This window comes from Pundamilia nyererei, unplaced genomic scaffold (assembly GCF_000239375.1).
Source record: "Pundamilia nyererei isolate P.nyererei 1_Seehausen unplaced genomic scaffold, PunNye1.0 scaffold00058, whole genome shotgun sequence".
NCBI classification, from domain to species: domain Eukaryota; kingdom Metazoa; phylum Chordata; class Actinopteri; order Cichliformes; family Cichlidae; genus Pundamilia; species Pundamilia nyererei.
Genome location: NW_005187459.1, coordinates 423772 through 445412, shown reverse-complemented (window position 1 = coordinate 445412; position 21641 = coordinate 423772). Strand labels below are relative to the sequence as shown.

At 40.8% G+C, this 21641-nt stretch overlaps 3 protein-coding genes and 1 long non-coding RNA gene across 4 annotated transcripts in view; 2 read left to right on the top strand and 2 right to left on the bottom strand.

Annotated features, from left to right (window-relative positions):
• nme6 (NME/NM23 nucleoside diphosphate kinase 6) overlaps positions 1-4622 on the bottom strand; it is an 11753-nt gene extending 7131 nt beyond the window's left edge. Inside the window, exon 1 of the mRNA XM_005734495.1 lies at positions 4512-4622. Within this exon, the coding sequence (XP_005734552.1) occupies positions 4512-4622 (111 nt within the window). The remainder of the gene's footprint in view (positions 1-4511) is intronic.
• Positions 4623-6869: 2247 nt separating this feature from the next.
• Positions 6870-9342, top strand: LOC102202302 (uncharacterized). Its single transcript, XR_311767.1, has 2 exons — positions 6870-7671; positions 8891-9342. It is a non-coding gene; the product is annotated as an uncharacterized LOC102202302 (long non-coding RNA).
• A 2101-nt stretch (positions 9343-11443) lies between these two features.
• On the top strand, positions 11444-17697 carry eif2b4 (eukaryotic translation initiation factor 2B, subunit 4 delta). Its single transcript, XM_005734347.2, has 13 exons — positions 11444-11524; positions 11982-12019; positions 12124-12304; positions 12404-12619; positions 14102-14184; positions 15142-15233; positions 15333-15447; positions 16120-16196; positions 16306-16408; positions 16532-16665; positions 16843-17020; positions 17103-17283; positions 17396-17697. Exons 1-13 carry the CDS (start codon positions 11503-11505, stop codon positions 17593-17595), a joined length of 1620 nt encoding a protein of 539 aa, XP_005734404.1. The 5' UTR covers positions 11444-11502; the 3' UTR covers positions 17596-17697.
• Positions 17698-17800: 103 nt separating this feature from the next.
• atraid (all-trans retinoic acid-induced differentiation factor) lies at positions 17801-21470 on the bottom strand. Its single transcript, XM_005734345.1, has 7 exons — positions 21349-21470; positions 21026-21159; positions 20408-20476; positions 19723-19794; positions 19520-19641; positions 19324-19424; positions 17801-19232 (listed from the first exon to the last, which is right to left on the bottom strand). Exons 1-7 carry the CDS (start codon positions 21439-21441, stop codon positions 19128-19130), a joined length of 696 nt encoding a protein of 231 aa, XP_005734402.1. The 5' UTR covers positions 21442-21470; the 3' UTR covers positions 17801-19127.
• Positions 21471-21641: the final 171 nt, after the last annotated feature.

Genomic DNA, 21641 nt, shown 5'->3' with positions numbered 1-21641 from the left:
GGAGATATTTTCTTGGAAAACTTTAGTACCAACTAAGCATTGCAAAAAAGTCACAGCATGCCTGAGTATTGTTAATGTACAGATAACACTCCATGTCACAAAGATCAAATTATCTCAACAGTGAGTTCACTGTACTCAAACGACGCAGTCACCATATCTCAATCCACTAAGATGTGGGGGAATTGGAGATTTGCATCATGGATGTGGAGCAGACAAATCTAGAGCAACTGTTTGATGCTGTCATGTCAATATGGACCACAAATTTTTGAGGAATGTTTTCAGCACTTTGTTGAATCTGTGTCCTGGAAAATTTAGACAGTTCTGAAGGCGAGGAGTAGGGGAGTGGGTGCAAACCAATACTAACAAAATATACCAGATCAAGTGTCCAGTGAGTGTGCCCTTCTTGTTATTAATGTTTAATTTATAGCAGTATGTTTCCTAGATTATTGGAAGGAAATTCTTTGTACATATACACTAAATGAATATTGCACCTGGGTTGTCTTGTAAAGCAAAGGACCAGCAGTTCCAAGTATGTGATATAAACGATCGATATAGAGAAATTTCCCTGCACATCAAAGTGAGCGAGAATGTTTGAACATAAAACCGAGACGTCGAGTTCAGCAGCACACCAGCTACAAGCAGGGACTGGAACGAGACAGATTTTTGTCTCTGGTATTTCAACACTGGGGCAGATCAGACATACAGTATGAATTACAAACACAGCGCACATTCCAGCAATGCAAAATGGCCACACCCTTGAAGAGTAGAGATTGTGTGTGTGTGTGTGTGTGTGTGTGTGTGTGTGTGTGTGTGTGTGTGTGTGTGTGTGTGTGTGTGTGTGTGTCTGACATTCAGAGAGACAGAATGGGGGGAGGAGGGTAGTTAGATGTCCCACATAGGTTTCTCCCACCTGCCCATGTCATGTGACTTGGGGTGACAGGACAGCTGTTACCTCCCATGAGAGGGCTGAAGAGGATAAGAAGAGGTGCAGAGTTAAATTGGATATATTTTAAGAGTACAGACTGAAGACCTAAATTCTATGTAACCTGTAGTTTTTGTATTTTGTATGGCTTTACAACCCACACATATCCATACACATCCTCCACTGACAATAAAGGCATTCAACTCAATCGTCAGGAAGACGTGAGAGAAAAGAAACTTGGAGGTGTGAGGGTGTTGTGCTGTTTTATGATCATGAAATACTGTTGCTGAGTGATACAAAATACAGGTTATTTTGTATTTTTTACACTTATGATTTTGTCTAAGGTAGGGTGTCAAACATAAGGTGTGAGGGTCAAAATCTGCTCAGCGAAGATTCCAGTTGGGCCCACTGGATGACTTGGGAAAATATAACTTTTGTACTTTTAACTATATTTTAATAGGTTTTACAGCTTTTCCTGCTGATAAAGCTCTCCCCTGGAAGCTTTCATACTACACTTAAGTAGATATGTAAAAGATAAACAATAAAATGACAGACGAATTTATGTTTTTCATTGTGGACTATAGAAATTTCATCAATCAACAAAAAACTTAATGTTTTATAAATATAGGACAGTCTGAGCAGTGAGCTACAAGAAAATTGATCATGTATAGAGACTGAGATGTGCTGTTGAAATTACACTTCATCTCATATCAAGATATATCTGGGATTAAATATGTCGCTAAATGTCTTTACACTGACAGAAAGTGCAGTTTCACTCCTCTGGCCCACTTAATATCAAAGTAACCCTCAATGTAAAATGAGTGTGGCATCCCTGGTCTAAGGCGTCATGATATCAAATCAAAAATTAACATGACAGGATCAAATGTGGCTGTTCAGCCATGCTTACACAGATATCCTGTACATTTTTAATCAGCAAAATGTAATAATCACATTGGCAATCAGCACCATATTAGCAAGTATTATAAGTGGAAGAAGTCAATACATGTAAGGGTAGCTCAGTTTTACATGCAAAAGTACCCTAGTCGCCCTTTGATCTTGTACTAATGAGTGCGCATTTAACACCAGCAAGAATTTTATTATCTTGTTCCAGCAGTCAACAGGATAACCTGAAATACTTTTAGGACCTTACATCCCCCAAATGAGTTTATATGGCTGAACTGTCTGGTTATGGAGATACTGCGAGTTTGATACTATCCGTGTAATATAAGCAGCATTAAATTTACACAACACCAACGTCTTTTCCAGGAAAAATTGTTTTTTAATGTTAAACTTTTTTTAAAACATCAGTTGTTCTTGTATTTCTTTTTAAGCCACACTATCATAATTGCAATTTGGAATGATAAAAATAATTTGTTGCGACCTTTTATATACCTAAACTGCTCAGAAGTGTTAAAAAATAGTGTTTGTTTTAATCTTGAAATTGTTATTGCCTTAATATGAAATAACTTGTTAAATGTTAATGTTAAAGGATTTTTTTTTTCCACAAAGGGCTCCTTCCAATTCTGCCTGTGTCCGCTCAGCATCTCTGCAGATGATGTATTGAGGAGCAGTCACTGAGAAGTACACCAAACTGCCTGAAAAGCAGTTTTCAGATGGTAGAGCGCAACACTTGGACAGAACAGACATCATCGATGCTCACTGCTGACTCTCGCTTCAAGTGTTCTCAGCTGTTCGGCTGATTCAGCTGATCCTGCACTCTTTGACCACCATAAAACTCATCAGTGTTTCATCTCCGTGCCACTGCTGCTGTTGCTTCTCTTGCTTCTCTTCCTTCCCTTGCTTCTGGCTCTCCTGCAGTTGTCGTTCCCTTTTGGTGGGAGTCAACTGACAACTGACTTACTCACGACCCCCACGGGTGCTTGGGTGTCCATAGGCTGCTCATTCTTTTGCCAGGAGCCACTGCAAAGTATCACGTGGAAAAGGAATGCTTAATGTGAGGAAAAACTGAGCTTTTGTCATGACCAACTGTGATGGAAATGTGCACAGCATCTTCACGTAGTTACACTGTTTAAAACGAGTGTCAATTATTGATTGATTTATTGAATGTATGCTTATTTTATTGGTTTTAAACTAAATGTGTTGCATTTTTGCTGCCCTCTTGCTGGTTTTAATTACTATCCTGTTATTCTTTTAATTTTTAGGCTGTATCATTTTTATATCAAGTCCCTTTTTTTAATGGTTTCATGCACTTGATGATTTCTGTTTCTGTGAAAGACTTGGTTGTTTTATCAACAATAATGCATATGTTGTTTTAAATAAATATTAAAATAAACTAAATATTTATTACATACACAACATAGTTGTTAAACCTTATCCAAACTAAATGGTTCAGTTTAAGAAATTTTACGAGGAAATAATGAGCCTGAACAAGTAACAGTTTAATATCTTCCCTTATAATTACCCTTTATTATCCTCTACAGTGAGGCATTTAGTAAAAATTCCATCTGATTTACTACTATTTATATACACACATACTGTATATCGATACACAGGAGGATGTATGGTGTCACATCGCCTTCAGGTATTGGTTTCTATGACAAGAAACATTCACAAAGTGATCCAGTTATTATTTGAAAGACAGTGTTTAACAAAGTTATTAGACCAAAAACTTGTTTAAAAAATCATATTTTTGTTTATTAGGCAGGATTAAAACCTGAAATCAGGTTTTCAGAAACCCCTAAAACTGCTTTTTCTGTTCAGAAATGAAAATAAATAAATATAATTTGGCATCTTAATCTAAAACTAAAAACATTTTGTCAAATAGTCAATTTGAAAATTCATGGATAACAACAATAGTTACATTTTAGCACTCAAAACATTCTTTGATTAAAGAGCTGGCACATACTCGTGGATTAACCATTACAGAAACATTCCAACAAGTCATTTTAGTCATTTCTAATACTAATAGATGCTATGATTTTTAATATTAGCAGTTAGATGTGCTTGCCTGCGAAGTCATTTCAGCCTGTCATTGCCATTATGTAATTGAGCTCACAAAACATCCTACCATGCTTTGGTACAATAGCACAGTGAATATGATCGTTTAATAAAATTGTACTTAATTTGTCCCCTGCTATCGTCCAAAATCAGACCTCATGTGTCACCTCTGACTGCTGCAGTAGGCCCTTCTAGGGTGACACAGGCTCCAGTGTAACACCCAGAACCCTTTCATGTCCTAACTGTCGGGCTGGTGAGAAAAGTGTGGGATGTGTTTCCTGTTTTGGCACCTTTGGATGGCTTCAGTATCAGACTGAAGCCTAGTCCCAAGCACCTCGAGGCAACTGTTCTGGTGATTTGGTGCTGACTTGAATTGAATTACTTAGGGTGCCACATTAATAACAAACTTTTTTCTCTGTTGGTGAAATGAAATGAAAACTCTTTGCTGTTTTCTAACCAAACACCAAACAATAAAGACGCTGACGTCACCAACTGCTGCATTTCCTCACTCCTAAATCTCACATCCTCAGAGCATCCGTTTAAATCCTTCTGTCCTCTCCTTGAATCATGTGGGCGAGTTTCTTTCACCTCTCCATCACCTGTTCTCTCTTTCAGCATAAATGCTGCTGACCTTTGACCTTTCTGCTCCATTGCTTCGCGACACGGACCGGGCTTCCTTTGGCAGCTGTGTCAACCTCGATGCTGGCAACTGCTGTGCCCAGGGAAGGACAGAGAGCGCCATTAATATCAGACCACGTAATGAGTCAGCAGCACAGTACCGTCTTACCATTGTCAGGATTAAGCAGCTCACTATTGCTTTTTCAACTAGGCCAGCTCCTAATCTTTTTAGTGTGCCTTTAGAATACATTAAAAAATGTGTGTGAATTTTTTAGACACTTTAAGCTATTATCTGTTGCCATGATGCCAATTTTACAATCTCAAATCCCAGTTTTAGTCTTACTTCTAAGTTATTTGTTGTTAAGTTATTAAGTTATTTATTAACCCCCCACCCCCACCTTCCACCACCACCACTACCTCCTACAGGAGCTTTCCTGCTAAAAGAGGTGGGGGTCACTCCGTGTGCGTGTGTATGCGCAAGATCTGGTCTGGTGTCAGCTGCCACTTTATTTATACCAATAGAATTCCATATTATCCGCTGTTGAAGAAACTGCTCTGGAGTTCATCATTCAAAGCTCCTGTCTGCTGTCCTGAGGGAAATTATTTCCTCCTGCCAAGTGAAGTGTGTTGTGACCTCCCCAGAAGCAGTGGGACATTGGCAGCAGGGCAGATGGGTATGACAGAGGGGAACAAAGTGATTAGCAAACGGGGGCCCCGGTATGTGAACGGTAGTTAAAAATAACCTCCCTAGCCCAATTTGAAGATAACATGCAGCTCGGGCACTTAAGCCCCTTCACTGACTTTCCCCCATGTTGATTTAATTGATCTCAAAATTGGTGAGCAAGTCAAAATCCTGTCATCCAGTGTCCATGTTTACAGTGAGTTCTGGAAGTATAAAGAATCACCAGACTGGATGACTGGAAGTCAAATTTTAAAAAAAAAACAGAAAAGGTGTAGACAGATGAAAAAAAAATCAGAGGGTAAGGTGAGCTCTTCTGAATGATGGATGACACATGATGAAGGAGAAACAGATGATTAGATGAGAGCGTTCGCTGGCAAAGCCCCGGCCTGTGCGCCAGTATGTGACAGTGATCAGCTGTTCCCGCAAAAGAGGAACACAAGGATTATGATTTGTGTCTTTACCATCGTGTCCGGTGCGAGCGACCAAGAATTCACTCAGCAACAAAAGTCATCCGATATTCCAAGCGCTCAGATGTAACGAGCAAGGCCGTGGCACATCGCTGGCATTAGTGGAAATGTTGCATTTGTGATACACCCTGGCTCGGCGCCATGGGAAATATTGAACAACTGTCGAATTTAGACAACATCCTGTGGGGTGAAAAAAAAAAAACGGGAGCCACAAAGATGCAGCCAGGTTGCTATTTGTGGACGGCAAGTGCCTCGAAAATAGCGAGAGCGTTAGGTTTCAATATAAGCCCCTCTCTCTGAGCTTGAGCTTTCTGTGAATGAGGCCCGGGTTCCTATCACACCCAACCCCGGCGCTGATTTTAGAACACAGGTGTTGACCTTAGTGGGGCAGCTTGTGCTTGCTGCAGAGGAAAATGAACCCCCTGAGCCTGGGCCTGTTTGCCTCTACACTGCTGGTGATCAGTGCGTGTAGATGCTTCAGCGCTGTCACACCTTCAGACCTGTCATTCTATACGGCAGCACGTATCCTGAGAAAAGACATATTCTTCCAGGCTTTGGATTTTTGCCTCCTAAAGTGGCTCATTTCACATCGAGTGCTTGCGTTCTAAGAGTCATGGTGGCAGAATGGTCATCTTGTGGCCACTGAAGAATTTATTGCTTTCTTTTTATGATGCCACAGGAGCACCTATATATCCTTCTGGCCATGCTTCGTGGACAGAGGTTTACTTTATAGTTTGTCAAAGCATTTGCCACATTTGGTGCACTGTGAAGCATACAGGCTTCTTATCATGTGATGTCTCCCAAAGGGACCTGTTTCAGTTGCCCGAATCACCGCATAAAGGGGCCTGAAATGTTATTTTGTGAACTTGATAAGCACATACGTCACTTTTTCCTCCCCGGTAAACGATGCAATGAAGCTAAAGTGAATCAAAGAAGCCAAAGAGGGCTGAAACTCAACCTTGGCTTCGGCTGTGACTCACGGCCTGCCGTAACTGCTGCTCTGACTGTACCCCCAGACCCAGTAAAACACGCCCCTCTTGCAGTTGCTTCCTTGTTTCTCCCTGTATCCCCTTTTCTTTTCTTTTTTCTTTCCCTTTCTTTTTTTTTATCCAAAAAGGAGCCATTGACATTCGGTGTAAAATAGAGGCAGGGTGGGGTGGGGGGGGCCTGAACAGAGGAACGGCAGGGGTGTAGGATGTCTCGAGCCCAGTGTGAACAGCTGAGAGGTGTGATTTCACAGGCTGGCTCCCCTCTGTCAAAGCGCTGATTGGGCCGGACAGGAGGCGCAGGAGAGGCCCGGGCTTCTAAAGGACACCAACAGGTGGGAGGCCGCATTGGAGGGGGCCGCTCCTGGAGCCATAGAAAAGGCCGATCTGCAAGGCCTGCTGTGGGCACAATCCACTGACCAGATACAGAGGAGGATGGGTGATCACAGGAGAGCTGAGGGTGAAGCCGGGGAGTGGTTTTCAGAAAGCGGAGGGTTAGTTTCATGAGCTTGGCTTTAAAGGGTGGATAAAAGGCAGAGGACAACTTCAGGGATGAGGAGTAAGGTTGGTCTGAGTTTTGTCTGTTTTTGAATCACTCCTGTGATTTCTCCTTCTAAAACTTTAGTTCACAGCGCAGGAAGAGACAAAGTCATATGTCAGGCAACAGAATTTTCGGGTTACTGTGCTTGTGTGGTTTCAGCTTAACTTCAGCACAATATGAGTAAAAATCTGGTATCAAACCAGCTTTCTCTCACTTTTACTGAAGACACAGCACAACATGGCAGCCAGTTGTGTCAGGTGAGGGGAAGCTGAGATGTGATGCAGGAAAGAATCAGGAAATCTGGTGCCTCTCAGAGGAGTCGTCCTAGTCTAATTACAGTAGACGAGACAGACTTTCTGGTGGCCATTTGGTTCAGAAGTGTTTAGATTTATCGAGGAAGTCACCACTTGTGAAGGAGAGGTGGACTGAGGCCTTCATCTTAACCCCATTTACTCACCGTGAGAAAACCACAAGAGGCGCAAGGAGACCAGACCAAGGTGAGTAAAACACATTTTTTTAATAATCAGCTCAAGCTATTTTAATAAGGGGTTGCAATTAAAATGAATTTAATTTTTTCCGCTCTTAAGGATCACTTGACACAACTGTCGGCATCACGTTGACTTGGCATGGCACGATGTTTGGGAAATAAAAAAAGGACGATGACCTTTGTTTGATGGGAGTCGGTATTTGCCTCACCTGCCTGAGTTATTTAAACTCGTTTCAGCAGCATCACACTGGCATTATCCATCAAGTATCTGCCAGTATGATCAGTCCCGTCATCTGTCAGTGTCAGAAAATTCACTTTTTACTTGTCTAATAAAACAATGGTCAGGTTTAACCCATACAAATTGCTTCTAGCTTCATGGAGATGATAGAAGCCACCATTCTGTGCCTCTCATGCTCCATTATTCCTTTATTCACTCACTCACTCTGTCACAGTTAACCGCTGTTAAGCCGGTTCTTCCCGCTACTCTTCACGCGTGGCTATGAAAGGGTGCTTTGTGTCTCGAGGAGCAGCGAATCCAGTTGTTGTCCCTTGTGAGCACATGCTTCCTTATATCCCCATATTAATACGCCACTTATGGAATGTAAGGAAGTGTGTGGTTTCAAGGGGACCTGAGCATCGACGTCGACATTTCTCATATTGTCCTTTCATTTGTCTTCATTCAGAAAATTGTGTGAGGGTGTCTGTCTACTTTATATGTGTGTGTGTGTGTGTGTGTGTTGTGTAAAGCGCTATACAAATACAGGCCATTTACCATTTGGGGGGTGTCAGAGTTCATGACCATGTGTGTGTGTGTGTGTGTGTGTGTGTGGTAGGACAACAGGTGAAAGGCCTGTTCCCTCTCCTTCAGCTCAGGCACGTGTGCAGTTAGCATTACTCCCAGGGCCGCTGATCGGGTCTCAGGGACTTCTTGAAAAATTCCTGCCCCAACTGCTGACAGTCAAGGAGGATTGACAGAGCACAGCTGTCACCCATTATAGCAACCGCGGAGCTCTCAAAAAGGGAAGAGGGGAGGGAAGGGCAGAGATGCAGGAGCTGTCACTGAGGGTGAAAGTTCACTGCCGTGGGCTGGATTTGGAAGGAAACGGAGAGATGTCACCGGCTGTCAGAGTTCTCAAGCCTCTAAATAGGAACTATTGGCTTGGTAACATGGAGGCACTTGTTCCTGTGCTGTAACTTCTCCTTTTCTCTCTCTCTGTGTGTTCCATCAGGTAAGACTGAAGAGGATTCAGCAGCCCTTACTGCCTGCAGATGATGTCCATCTCCTACCGTATTTCGTCTTTCTCATGTCCCTCTTTTTCCGTGACCTTTACCCCTGTAACCTTTCCTCTTGACTGCCCCTCCCCTCCTGCTCTGCCTCTTGCTCTGCCACTCGCAGCTGAAGCAACACGCCTTGCTGTGGCTGGTCAAACGGAACCAAGTCAGGTGTTTCTGTGAGGTTTGGTCCCCTTCAACCAGCTACTGCGCCGTGAATTCAGTCAGCACACACCGGCTGGGAGTCAAACACGCAGTGACGTTGTGGTGTAGCGCTGCTTAATATGGAGGTGGTGAATAGAATAGATTTTACAGCACAGATGCAACGTGAATCTTCTTTAGGAGCACTATATTGATTGTTCATGGTAATATGTGACTAGAAACCAAATAAAAGATCACTGACGATGTACAGTGTTGAATTCCTGTTCTTCTGATTCACGTTCAGTCCATTGTGTACTCGAGGAAAAACACAAAGATACATTAAGTGTAGCAGTTGAGTCCACCTTATTCTGCAGAATAGACTCTGACCCAGTATGAGATGATATAAATATGAGGCCTAAAATGGCAGCAAAGTATAACTTAGTAAATTATTTAAACAGAAAAATAGCGCAGGTGTAGCAGTGCAGGGATAGACACTGTAGAATAGATGGGAAAAGCCAATATTACAGTCCGGGCCAGAGAATTCAGTACCATGGATAGCACGCATGATGTATATATACAGTAATATGGTGTTTCTAGCTTGGTTGCCTTCTGTGTGGGTGTGGAGTGTACACATGCCTGCAGACTATTTACAAACAGGCTGTGCAGAGGCAAGCCAACAATCTAATAACCCTGCGCTATATGAGCTACAAACCAAGTACCACTCGGAGGTTTAGAATATCACTGTGCTGCCTGACTAGAGCTAGAATAAATCTCTTTTATCCCAACTTCAAGCTCAGTTTTAAATGATGAGGTAGGGCTGTATCAGTAAAAAATGACAGATCTTTTTTCTTTTAGTGTTTGCATGAATTTTACAGTTATTTTGCACTCTACTGTACAGGTCTATAAATAGCACATATGCTTATGTCTGTGTATTTTTGTTCTTGTTTCACTCATATTTCATGTGTGTTTAAACATTTTTTATAAATACAGCCTGGGTGGAAACCTGATCCAAATTTCCTACAATGTGGGACAATAAAATCTGTCTTCAGTCTATTTTGTGATGGAGGATAATATACACACAAAAATGACACTCCAGCTGTCTCCATGAAAATAAACTTCCTCTAAGCATGCAGATGTAATGGGGATGCAAATAAGCATACAAAGAACAGCGCTGCACATCCCTTACCAACTTTTTCACTTCAAACCTTTTGTCAAAACCAGCAAAATCTGCTGCTGTTATTGAAATCACTGACCAAATGCCAGGATGCTGAAGTTGTAATTCACTGGATCATAATATAGACAGTAAACTGATATTTAACGTCAGCATTTTAATCAGGAATAGACAGGCAATCTGTCCAGGGTTTACATATCTCCTACCCAATGGATGGATGGATGGATGGATGGATGGATGGATTTTCATTATGAACCTTTGCCTTTATCATTACAGCAAAGTCACCAAAATAACATTCCTAATCAGTCCGGTTGTAGTTTTGTAGTTCATTTCACCCTGTTCCTTGTTAGACAAAGGAGCATATACCAGTTCTGTTGGTGGGTTAAGGACCTTCCACGACCTCGTCCAGTTCTCCTAGAATGACTGCCTGTCTCTTGGAATCTCTTCCTTGCTGTTGAGACAGTGTAAGGAGACACATCAAGCCTTCTGGCAATGTGACATTCCAATGCCAGAATTGGAAAAAAGGTTAGTGGCCTCCATCTGTAAAATAATTAGTGTTATGGGGGTGTCTCGTTGTTTTCGCTCTAGTGCACCTGTTGTGAATTTATTCACACCAAAACAGATAAAACTGATCAACAACCCCCTCTGCTACTTAACTGACCAGATCAATATTCCAATATTCACTTCAATATTCAATATTCCCTCTATGTATTGCACAGTGATTCCCTCTACTGTGCAATCACTGTGCAGTACTTAATTCTACGTGCAGTAACCAAAACTGTATATACATAACACTATTTATTTATGTCCCCTTGTAATGTTCATATGTATAATACTCAAAAGGTTTTTTGTTTAAAGAAATAAGGGAATGCTCAAGACTTTTTCACAGTAGGCTACTGAATGATGTAGGAAGTTTGATAGTTTTAGATTTTTTTTGTTGATGTAGCAAGTTCGGCCTTTAGAATCAAATCTAAACATAAAATAAATAACAGTATGTCACTGAGTGAGCCTTAATAACACCCATTAAACATTAATACTATTTGGAAAATAGTATTAATGTTTAATGGACATAAGGCAAAGATTAAAATATCAATACTACAGTCTAAATATCAGGAGAGCAAATCAATATGCTTTCAATATGCTTAATATTAATGTGTACATACTCATCAACATACAACGTCATCCACCAGGAGGCGATATACGTTTCTATGGTAGTAGTTTCTACAGCAGAAGAGGAGGTGAAGCAGCATCGTAAACATGGCTGACAGTGGAGTGATAGGTGGGTTTCAGAGTGTGTAAATAGCTGTAGTTCATTTGGTTTTTCCTTTTGGTTCTTATTCTTTAGTTGCAGGAGTTACGAAGAAGTATCTCATACTCACAGCGCTTATTATGTAGACTTTGTTATTAGCTGGTAGCAAAGTTAATTTCCCAGATGCTAGACCTGCTAACGTTAGCGTCGAGAGCATGTAAACGGTACTCATGCCGTAGACAGAGAATGTATTGCATCATCTTTTCGAGTAGTTTTAAAATGTACAATACTCATGTTTCTAGTTGTCACTGTGCTGTGACGATGATGCACTACATTTGTTTTGTTACTGATTTCGTTGACACTGTGTAAACTAAAAGCAGCTAACAGACTCGACCTTAGTATCACCGCCTCTTGTGGAAAAAGTAACAGGAGTACGTTATAATGCTAAATAATCTAATATTATCATCCTCTGTTGCTCGTCTTACAGATGGACCCGAGAGGAAAGATGAAATCGACCGCGCAAAGGTTAGTCTAGGTGTTTTCTTGAAATTTATTACAGCCTTTTGTGTGGATAAATGCTTTCCTTAATAGTTAGGTTTTTCTTGACGCCTCTTCCTGTCACGTGACAGAGTGAAGGCAAAGACCTAACCAAGGAGGAAAAGCAACGGCTGAGGAAAGAGAAGAAACAGCAGAAAAAAATCAAAGAGAAAAAAGATGACAAGGCATCACAGGAAAATGAGAAGGAGAAGAAGCCGGTCACTTCAGCAGCTCCAGCATCCCAGCCCCCGACACAACCCACAGTGCAGAAAGGTGCCTCCCATTTTGGCAGCAGCAAGTGTTGTTGTATCTGGGTGCACAGTGTGATTCATTCTTTATCCTAACATCTGTGTCTGTTATGGTCTTTGTCAGCTCCTTCAGCAGTGCCTGCTACTGCACCCGTTTCTGTGCCTGCCTCGGAGGCTTCTGTGCCGGCGGACAAGCCAACAAAGACTAAAGCGGAGCTGAAAGCTGAGAGGAGAGCTCGGCAAGAGGCTGAGAGGGCCAGCAAACAGAGCAAGAAGGGAGAGACAGGACAGCAGGCAGCCACGAGCAAACCAAAAGCTCCGCCCAGTGATCTGCAGCCAGGTACTGCTGTTGCACCTAACATTTGCGCGTTCAGTTTTATCTTTTGGATAATCTAACTCGAAATAATCAAGTCAGAACAACAGACAGCTACCTGTAGAACTTTGAGAAGCTGTTTATGCCAACACAGAAGCTGGCTGTGATAAATACAGACTAACAGTGATCAGTGATTGTTGTAGTGTCAAACGTTGGCCTCATGATTGGCTGCAGGGAAATATGCTGAAACAAGACTGACTGGTGGTAACTTCACCAACAAGGTTTTGGTGCCAGTGAAGTGTTAAATGTAAAGGTCAAGGTCATGTGAAATCGTTGCAATGGTAATAAGTGTATCAGCAGTAGAGCGACTGATTTTGGAAGGTGAACCTGTACTGAAATATGGGAAAATATGAAGACGTTAAACATGTAATACAGACTGAAAGCAATACAGCTGCCGCAGACAAACCATCAATATGAGTGTGTAAGAGGGGAAAATGACTGTAACATAATAATATATTAACTCATTCACTGCCATTGACGTCTATAGCCGTCAATTGCAGTGAATGAGTCAATGGGTTTAACTCATTCACTGCCAATGGCTGGCAGTGAATGAGTTAAAAGTGTAAGCTTTAAGTGCTTTGGTCAGTAAGGCTAGACATGACTTGATAAAGTTTAGCCTATTTGAAGCCTGGGAAGAACTCAGCAAGTTAACAGAATTATCAATATGAGAGCTCTTTCATTAACACATGGGTAAAGAGTAAAGAATAAATGTAAACACAGAATTTGAATGTAGGCTTTAGGCTACATCCACACGTATACAGGTATTTTTGAAAACGCAGATTTTTCTATGCGTTTGCACCTTTCGTCCACTCGTAAACGGCGTTTTCGTTCACTGAAAATGGAGATTTTTAAAAACTCCTGCCAGGGTGGAGATTTTCGAAAACTCAGTTTTTGCGTTTTTGCGTGGATGAGGAAAACGGAGATTAAGTCACGCAACGTCAAAGGTGTTTGCCGTTTTTGCCGTGACGCTGTGTGCCACGTTATTGTTTACATGAGATGAATTTCTACAATGGCGGATATAGACAAAATACTGTTACTGTTAATCTTACTATCTGCAGTTTTTACATGCTTACATCCTGTTTACTCTTTCCCTCCCAGGCTTCTAGACGTCTAATTGGCCAACATTTCTACACGGCTAGGATTTGGCATGTTCTTCACAACGTTTGACTGCGTTTTGGGCATTTACATGTGAACAGAGATATTTTTTAAAACTGCACGTGTGGACGGGATTTTTTTTAAAAAACGGAAAATCTCCGTTTTCAAAAATACCTGTGTACGTGTGGATGTAGCCTTAGTCTTTGTTCAAATTTGACAGTGCAGATACCTGGATAACATAAAATCCTGCTTCGCAGTACAGGCCTCAGAGCTATTTAGCATCTCACAAACGACCAGCAGAATTTTTTGGCTCGTCAGCACACTGGAGAATATTAACACTCTTTGCATTTTCAGTGGTGAAGAGGCTCCCAGAACACATTCAAGTGGACAACCCAGACGTTTTAAAGAAACTTGCCAAGAAGTTGGAAAGGCAACAGGTCAGTATTGCTGTGAGGAACTTCTGAAGACCCTTAAAAATGATTCAAGACACACTGAATACACACGATACATAGTGATTCTAAGTAACCTTTTAATTTGTTGTAAGGATGGATAGATTCATCGGGAAATGTTTGACTTATTTTATGAAAATGGCTTGATCTTGAATGCTTCAAGTAACTATTTTTGTTTGAATCTAACATACTGTATTGTAAACAAATTCAGTTGATGGAAAAAAACACTGCTGGTATGTTTACAACATGTTATATTGGACAGAAGTGTGACATTTCCTGCAGGTGCATGGTTCGTTTTTGGAAATCTAAGCTTTTACTAGTTAAATCTGAGACATTCTCTAATTAAACAAAAGTCAGTCAGTTGTGTACATAAATAGAATTCCTGTTATTTGTACAGTAACTCCAAAATAAAGTAACTTTATTTGGTTGAGTCATTGCAGCCAGTAACCAGCAGTTGTGATTGCATGTGACTGTATCCAACATTTCTTTCAGACACCAGAGCACTATGCTGCTAAAAAGGTATAAGCCATCGGCGTCTGGCTTTACAGAATGTGTGCCTTTAACCTTTTTGGTTCTGTTTCAGTTGCTAACCTGTTATCTTAATCCGGTTTAACCCATTATTGTTGGTTGTTACAAACGTAATGGTAGAGATGTAAAAACATCTCTTCCATGTAGACAGCTGTTAAGTTGGCAAGTAGGTTTTACAGTATGTGTGTTGTTTGCTGTGGTCACCTAAACACCAGGCTGTCTGTTGCTTGCTGCTGTTCTGTTAGTCATAATTTATTATAACAGTAATTTTTAATTTTGTCAGTTTTCTTTCTATTAGGTCTACACAGAATTCAAAGTTTAATGTAACTCTTAATGAGCACGGTCTACAGACTCCCTGTTTTCACCTCATTAACTCAGCTGTAATCTCTGACCTGGTGTACATTTTGTGCATTTCAGATCCCGCTGCGCTCAGATTATGGCTACAAAGTCAGCCTGTTTTCTCATCTCCACCAGTACAGTCGCAAAGCTCCTCTAACACAGCAACTCAGGTAAACTGACTTTAAATTGTATGTTACAGTGTGTTGTTTATGTCATGTTATAAGATGTAACCTCTTAAGATTTCCTTAAATCTCTTTTGTGGTTTGCAGCATTCCTTCCACAGTGATTCATCCCGCTATTGTCAGGCTGGGTTTGCAGTATTCACACGGCATTGTTGCAGGATCCAATGCTCGCTCTGTCGCCCTGCTGCATGCTTTCAAACAGGTACAGTCCCAACATAGACCATTCATTCTTCAAACCCCACTGTTCCCTCTCGCATGGGCAAGGCTAAGGCTGACACAGTGACCGTTTGACTCCAGTCAGTTACAAAGAAGTCGGCCAGTATTGGAGAGGGTCCATGTTTTTACTTATCAGGAGACATTGTAAAAGTGAATCTGGTCATTAAAATCAGGTAGATACAATCTCAAATTCACACCAAGTTGAGAGCGTGTAATGCTCAGAGAAGCTGCAAAAAAAAAAAATTCAAGGACTAGATCTCAGACTCTACACGCCTCAGTGAGTTCATGACAGTACGGTTAGAAAAACACTGAACAAGTATGGTTTGTTTGGAAGTGTTGTCATAGGGAAAGCTTATTGTTTCTAAAAATAATTTGGTGGTATGGCTTAGCTTTTCAAAGTTGCATCTGGGCTTGTTTTACAGCCACAGGACCTGGGCACTTTGTAGTCACTGAGTTTACTATGAGCTCCTATGTATATAAAAGTATTGTAAAGTCAATGTGAGGCCATCTGTCTGACACCTAAAAGTCTGGCCTTAATTGGGTCATGCAACAGGACAACGATCGCAAGCACAGCAGCAAATCTACAACAGAATGACTGGAAAAGAAAAGAATGTTGTAATGGCCCAGTCAAAGTCCAGTGTTTCATTTTTCCCTTCAGGTAATAAGGGACTACACTACACCTCAAAATGAAGAGCTATCAAGAGACTTGGTCAACAAGCTAAAACCTTATATCAGGTAAAGGAAAAAAATACTGATTTTAGTCATTCATCATTATTTCCTACACTACTGACACGTTTTTGGTTTAACACATGAAATCATTCCTTTTGCTTTGTTTTTATTTCAGTTTTCTGAATCAGTGTCGCCCTCTGTCAGCCAGCATGGGTAATGCAATCAAATACATCAAGAAGGAGATCTCTAATATTCCTAGTAACTGTAAAGAAGACGAGGTTAGTGACACTTGTGTATTTGCAATCACATAATCTGTTTAAGTAGTGAGACTTTTATCACACTGTGTGGTTCATTTTAAGTTTCCGATACTTGAGAACTCATGCACTTCCTTTTGTTTTTAGGCAAAGAACAAACTGCTCAACTGTATCGAGTCCTACATTAATGAGAAGATTATTCTTGCTGGTGTAGCTATTGCCAAGTGCGCCATAGAAAAACAAAAGATCAGTGATGGAGATGTGATCCTAGTTTATGGATGGTAAGTCTCTAAAAGCTGCGTGCATGTACTTGGTTTCAGCTGTTAAATCTGTTCTTTATTAGCGAGCATTGCTTAATTGTTTATTCTTAACACTTTCTCTTCCCTGTTTTGGTTAGATGCAACCTTCCTTCCGCATTTTTGTCCTGACATTAAATGTTCCTCTCTCCTCCCTGACAGCTCGTCACTGGTCAACCACATCCTTTGCAAGGCCTTTGAGAAGAGCAGAAAATTCCGTGTTATTGTTGTGGACAGCAGGCCTCGGCTAGAGGGCAAGGAGGCCCTGAGGCGCCTGGTTCAGAAAGGCATCAGCTGCACCTATGTTCTTATCTCTGCTGTCTCTTACATCCTTCCAGAGGTGATCATGGAGCTACACTAGAGTAAACCCCAAAATATTTGGTTCTAAGCACAATGAGTTTCTTTACGGTATTCTCTTCTAGGTGTCAAAGGTTTTCCTTGGTGCTCATGCTCTGCTGGCTAATGGTTACGTCATGTCTCGAGTGGGGACATCACAGATAGCTCTGGTGGCCAAAGCTTTTAATGTGCCTGTGCTGGTGTGTTGTGAGACCTACAAGTTCTGCGACAGGGTGCAGACAGACTCCTTTGTATCTAATGAACTCGGTATGGAAAGTGTTCAGTTGCTACATAAATGTCTGCGAGCCTTTCAGCTCAATTTGTCCTTTTGCTCAACTTTATTTCCATACACCAGTTTATCCTCATCTTTGCTTTCCAGATGACCCCGACGACCTCATTGTAACCCGTAAAGGAACGACTCCGCTGGAGGGATGGGAGAACGAGTCCTCTCTCCGCCGCCTTAACCTGGTCTACGACGTGACGCCGCCTGATTTCGTAGATCTAGTCATCACAGAGCTCGGGATGATCCCGTGTACCTCTGTCCCCGTGGTGCTGCGAGTCAAAAACGTGGACCAGTGAACAACTCAGTTTGTGTGCACCAGAGCTTGTACACACACAACAAATTGTGCTTTTAGCATGCAATAAATATATATCTGAAGTGACATATGCTTTTTAAATTGAGTCCATGTGTGTTTTTATGGTAGTATTGGATGAATGGAAATATATTTCCTGGCCTAATGTGACAAGGCTGTTCTGTTTATTAAAAAAAAAAAGTAGTGCTAGATGTTATAAGACCCACTGTTTATTAGAAACAGAACATTTAATTGTCAATACAATCCCACTGAGCGTCACAACACTAGTTATTAACCATGGCATGCAATTTGAAACAAGACAGAAATTTTTCCTAATTACAGTTGGAGTTGAAGCATCAGATAAATGTTATGGCTCCCATAAAGTTAGGTTTAATGACAAAAGACAAGTAAGACATTAACCAGGTACTACAGTTTTTGGTAAAGCAGCTAGGAGTTTATGTTCTCACTGCTCATATATCGTCACCAAGTTCAGTTAAAACCAGGAGAAATATTCTGCATGCTGTAGATGCACTCTCTCCTTACAAGAATTATTTATTAGTTGCAATATTTAGTCAGTGCATTAACATTCAGACAACTTATTTAGCCAGAAGCAATGTATTGAACATAGAGCAACTAGAGCTGCCCTTCAACACTGAATTTTCCCAATGGGAGAACACAACATTTTAACAGCTAGAAAATCAGTTAATGTACAATTAAATCCTGTATATGCATAATGTAAACATGATACTCGAAGCATAGAAACAGATATCCTGTTTTAAAATCTTCAGTAGAACCCTGAATCTCACTGGAGAAGAGTATCAAAGGAGGTTACCCTTGAATCTCAAGACATTTAGCACATGTGGCCTATAAACAAAATGTGGCTGTAACAGACAAGTATCTTCCACATTTTGTGTTTTGTCTGAAATTGAAATTAAAGATGTAAATAAAAACATCACACTTCAAAAAGAGGTTTGTTGCAAAAGAAAGGATTTTGTGTCGCTCAACTACATAGAAAAAAAAAAAAAGGAATTTAACCTATTGGACTATTAAAATAATTTTTAAAAATGTCAAATAAGCTTGCACCCTTAAAACAAACTTAGTCTTTGCTGTCAGTAAAGTGGAAATTCAGCACGTCTGCCCAGACAGGTTTTAGGACTGAAGACAGTATTTGTGTAAGTGCACATAGTTTCTGAAGGATTTTGTAAAACACAGTGTTTTCCCTTCTATCACATGGTGTCAGTCAAATACATTTACAAATATAATTGATGTGCTAATAGTGGTCATTTTTGACAAAAATATTTGAAATGCGGAGCAAATCTTTTCTTTAAAATTGCACTGAAACATCTTTGAGGTCAAACGTGTAAATTTCCTTGAAACAAAAAATACAACAGACCTCAAAAAGGTGTAAAATGAATAAAAACACATTTAAAAGAAGCCCTGTAAAAGTCCCCTCAGACTTTGTCAGCATTTTCCCCTATCAGTATCTTCCCTTTAAGAACAGTCAGTTTGAGATTAAAACCAGCTGACTAAGGTTCAGCTTTAGAGTGATTTGGCTTTACGTCTCTGGGTGGCCCACAGAAGAACCGAGATCACAACCGTAGAAGCTGCAAGAGGTCCAAAGACTTGCAGAGCTGGGAACTCCCCCTATGGACAGTTTTAACAAATGCACAACTTTAAATAATCGAAAAGCTTAGCATCAAAAGGTGATTTGCATGAAGCTGCTTGCAGAACCAACCTCTCGAAGACACTTGTATCCACGGAAGTTTTCAGCGCAGCTGCACTCAAAGAAGCCTGGGCCGAAGGGGGCACAGAGGGAGTTCTCTGGACAGTTCATTGCTGTGGATTACCAACAAGTATGAATAGATGTCACGTGTAACATATATAACTGTAGTTTTAGATGGCATGTGTCACAGCAAAAGTTAGGAACTTACACAGTTGTCCAGTCTCGTTGCATATATTCCTTTGGCCTTCACAATGGCGATTTCCCTCTTTGATTTTAACCTTTTCCCAAGATGTGTTGCTTCCCGGACAATCTATATTTTGTGGTAAAATCCTACAGAGAAATTAAGTTAGAAAAAAAAAATCTCAATCTAACACTGAGGAGAATCTGTCATAATTTGGGTAAAATACTTACATGTAGTTTAACTTATTAAATCCTTGAAAAGCTGTATCACTGATGTTGACAAGGGGATTGAACGAGAGGTCTCTGTAATATAAACATTTATAGGATGGATTTAAAAGAGCGACCACATAGATAAAAACACTAGCACTTTCTAGTACAACTATCAGTCATCCAGTCACACTGCACTTGTATCTATGCCTAAAACACTTTGTTTAACTTTGATACATCTTGCCCAAGGATACTTCAATATGTGAACCATTTGGTAGAGAAACTGCTCAACCACAGCCGCCCTGTGTCTTCCTTATTTGCTTCAGTTATATTTATTTTTTGTGAAGTTAAATCATTTTAGTGCTTGCCAGAAGGGGAGATAAAAGTTGTTATGCATGGCCAGAAATAGAAACTTTCCTAAACTCCTGCTGCTCAAGAATGCTTTTATGAACATGAAGATCATTCTGAGGAATCGCCTGCACATGTGTCATTTGTCTTTCTCGGTACACCAATACAGGCTTTTACTACAATTTTTCATATGAAATGTAAACTGTGGAGTAGCGATAAGAGCAGTTATTTCCTTTTGAATTAAAAAGAACCTTACAATCAAAGAAAAAGCATGTGTAAGCAGGAGCTTCTGTTGTTTTGCGTGCAGACGAGAGGATTATTTGTGCAAAAAAAGATGTGAAACTGTATTTACTGTTCTTACATCATGAAAGCTGTTGATGCTCCCTGAAGATCCTGCACACAAGTTAGTGAACAGTTGGACAGATCCAACCTGGCAAACAAAAAACACAAATAAAGTTCACATAATGAAGAACTTCCTCTTTCAGCTGCACTCTTTAGGGGTCACTACCAAATTTGATCATCTGCCTCCATCTCACCCTATCCCTAGCATCCTTCTCTACCAACTGTGCATGTGCTTCTTCATTATATCCATGAATCATTTCTGTGGTCTTCCTTTTTTTATTCTGCCTGCCAGATCCACATTCAACACCCTTTGTCCAATATATCCCACTATCCAAACCATCTCAGCTTTGCCTCTCTAACTGTGTCTCCAAAAAACCCCAAATTGAGCTGTACTTCCTAATGAAAATGCTAGCACTGCCAATTCTGCCACCTCCAGCTCAGCCTCCTGTCTGTTAGTGAGATTATGAAGACGAAACCTTTCCCACAAGTTAATACACAGTCAGCATTGGAAGTCACTAGAAGGAAAAAGACATTTACATTTTCTTTTTTTTTAACAGTTATTCACAAAATAGCTTAACAAATCTTAGCTTGGGTGTAAATTCTGTTTCCGACGGACCCTGAAAGCAGCAAATCCTACCCGATGATGTGTTCAGGGTCGTTTGTGGTGTCATTTCTCAAACAGCAACGCCCGTCTATCCGTCCAGCGGATAAGAAGCAAAAGTGACCGACCTCAGAGCTGTTTAGGATGGTCCCGCCACACAGGTTACATACCTGTGGTTACACGTCATAACAAAGGGGGGGGGGGGGGGGGAGACACATGTAAACAACAATCCTGCTGGCAATTTCCTTTCTGGCACATACAGCTACACCAGAACCTGTTGTATTATTAGTAATATATATGCGCCACAGAGTTGTTGAAGTAAAGACTACAGTTATTGCATTTAGAAAGCCCAGTCTTACCTGCAGCTCGGTCAGCTGATAACTTGCTTGGAAAAATAAATTAAGGATCAAAACAAGCGCCACAAATCTCATACAGCTACATAAAGCTTTCATTTTTAGCAACTGGAGTCACATGATCAGGCCGCAGCAGGGCACGTGACAGGAAGCGGGTCCAGCATTTTATGACGTTTGCAGGATTTTATGGGATTTTAACTAACATTACCTGCTTCTGTACGCTCTCTGTTACACACAATCACAAACAATAGTATAAAAATATGCCGTAAGCATTTTTAGCTGTAGAAAAAAGGTCAAAT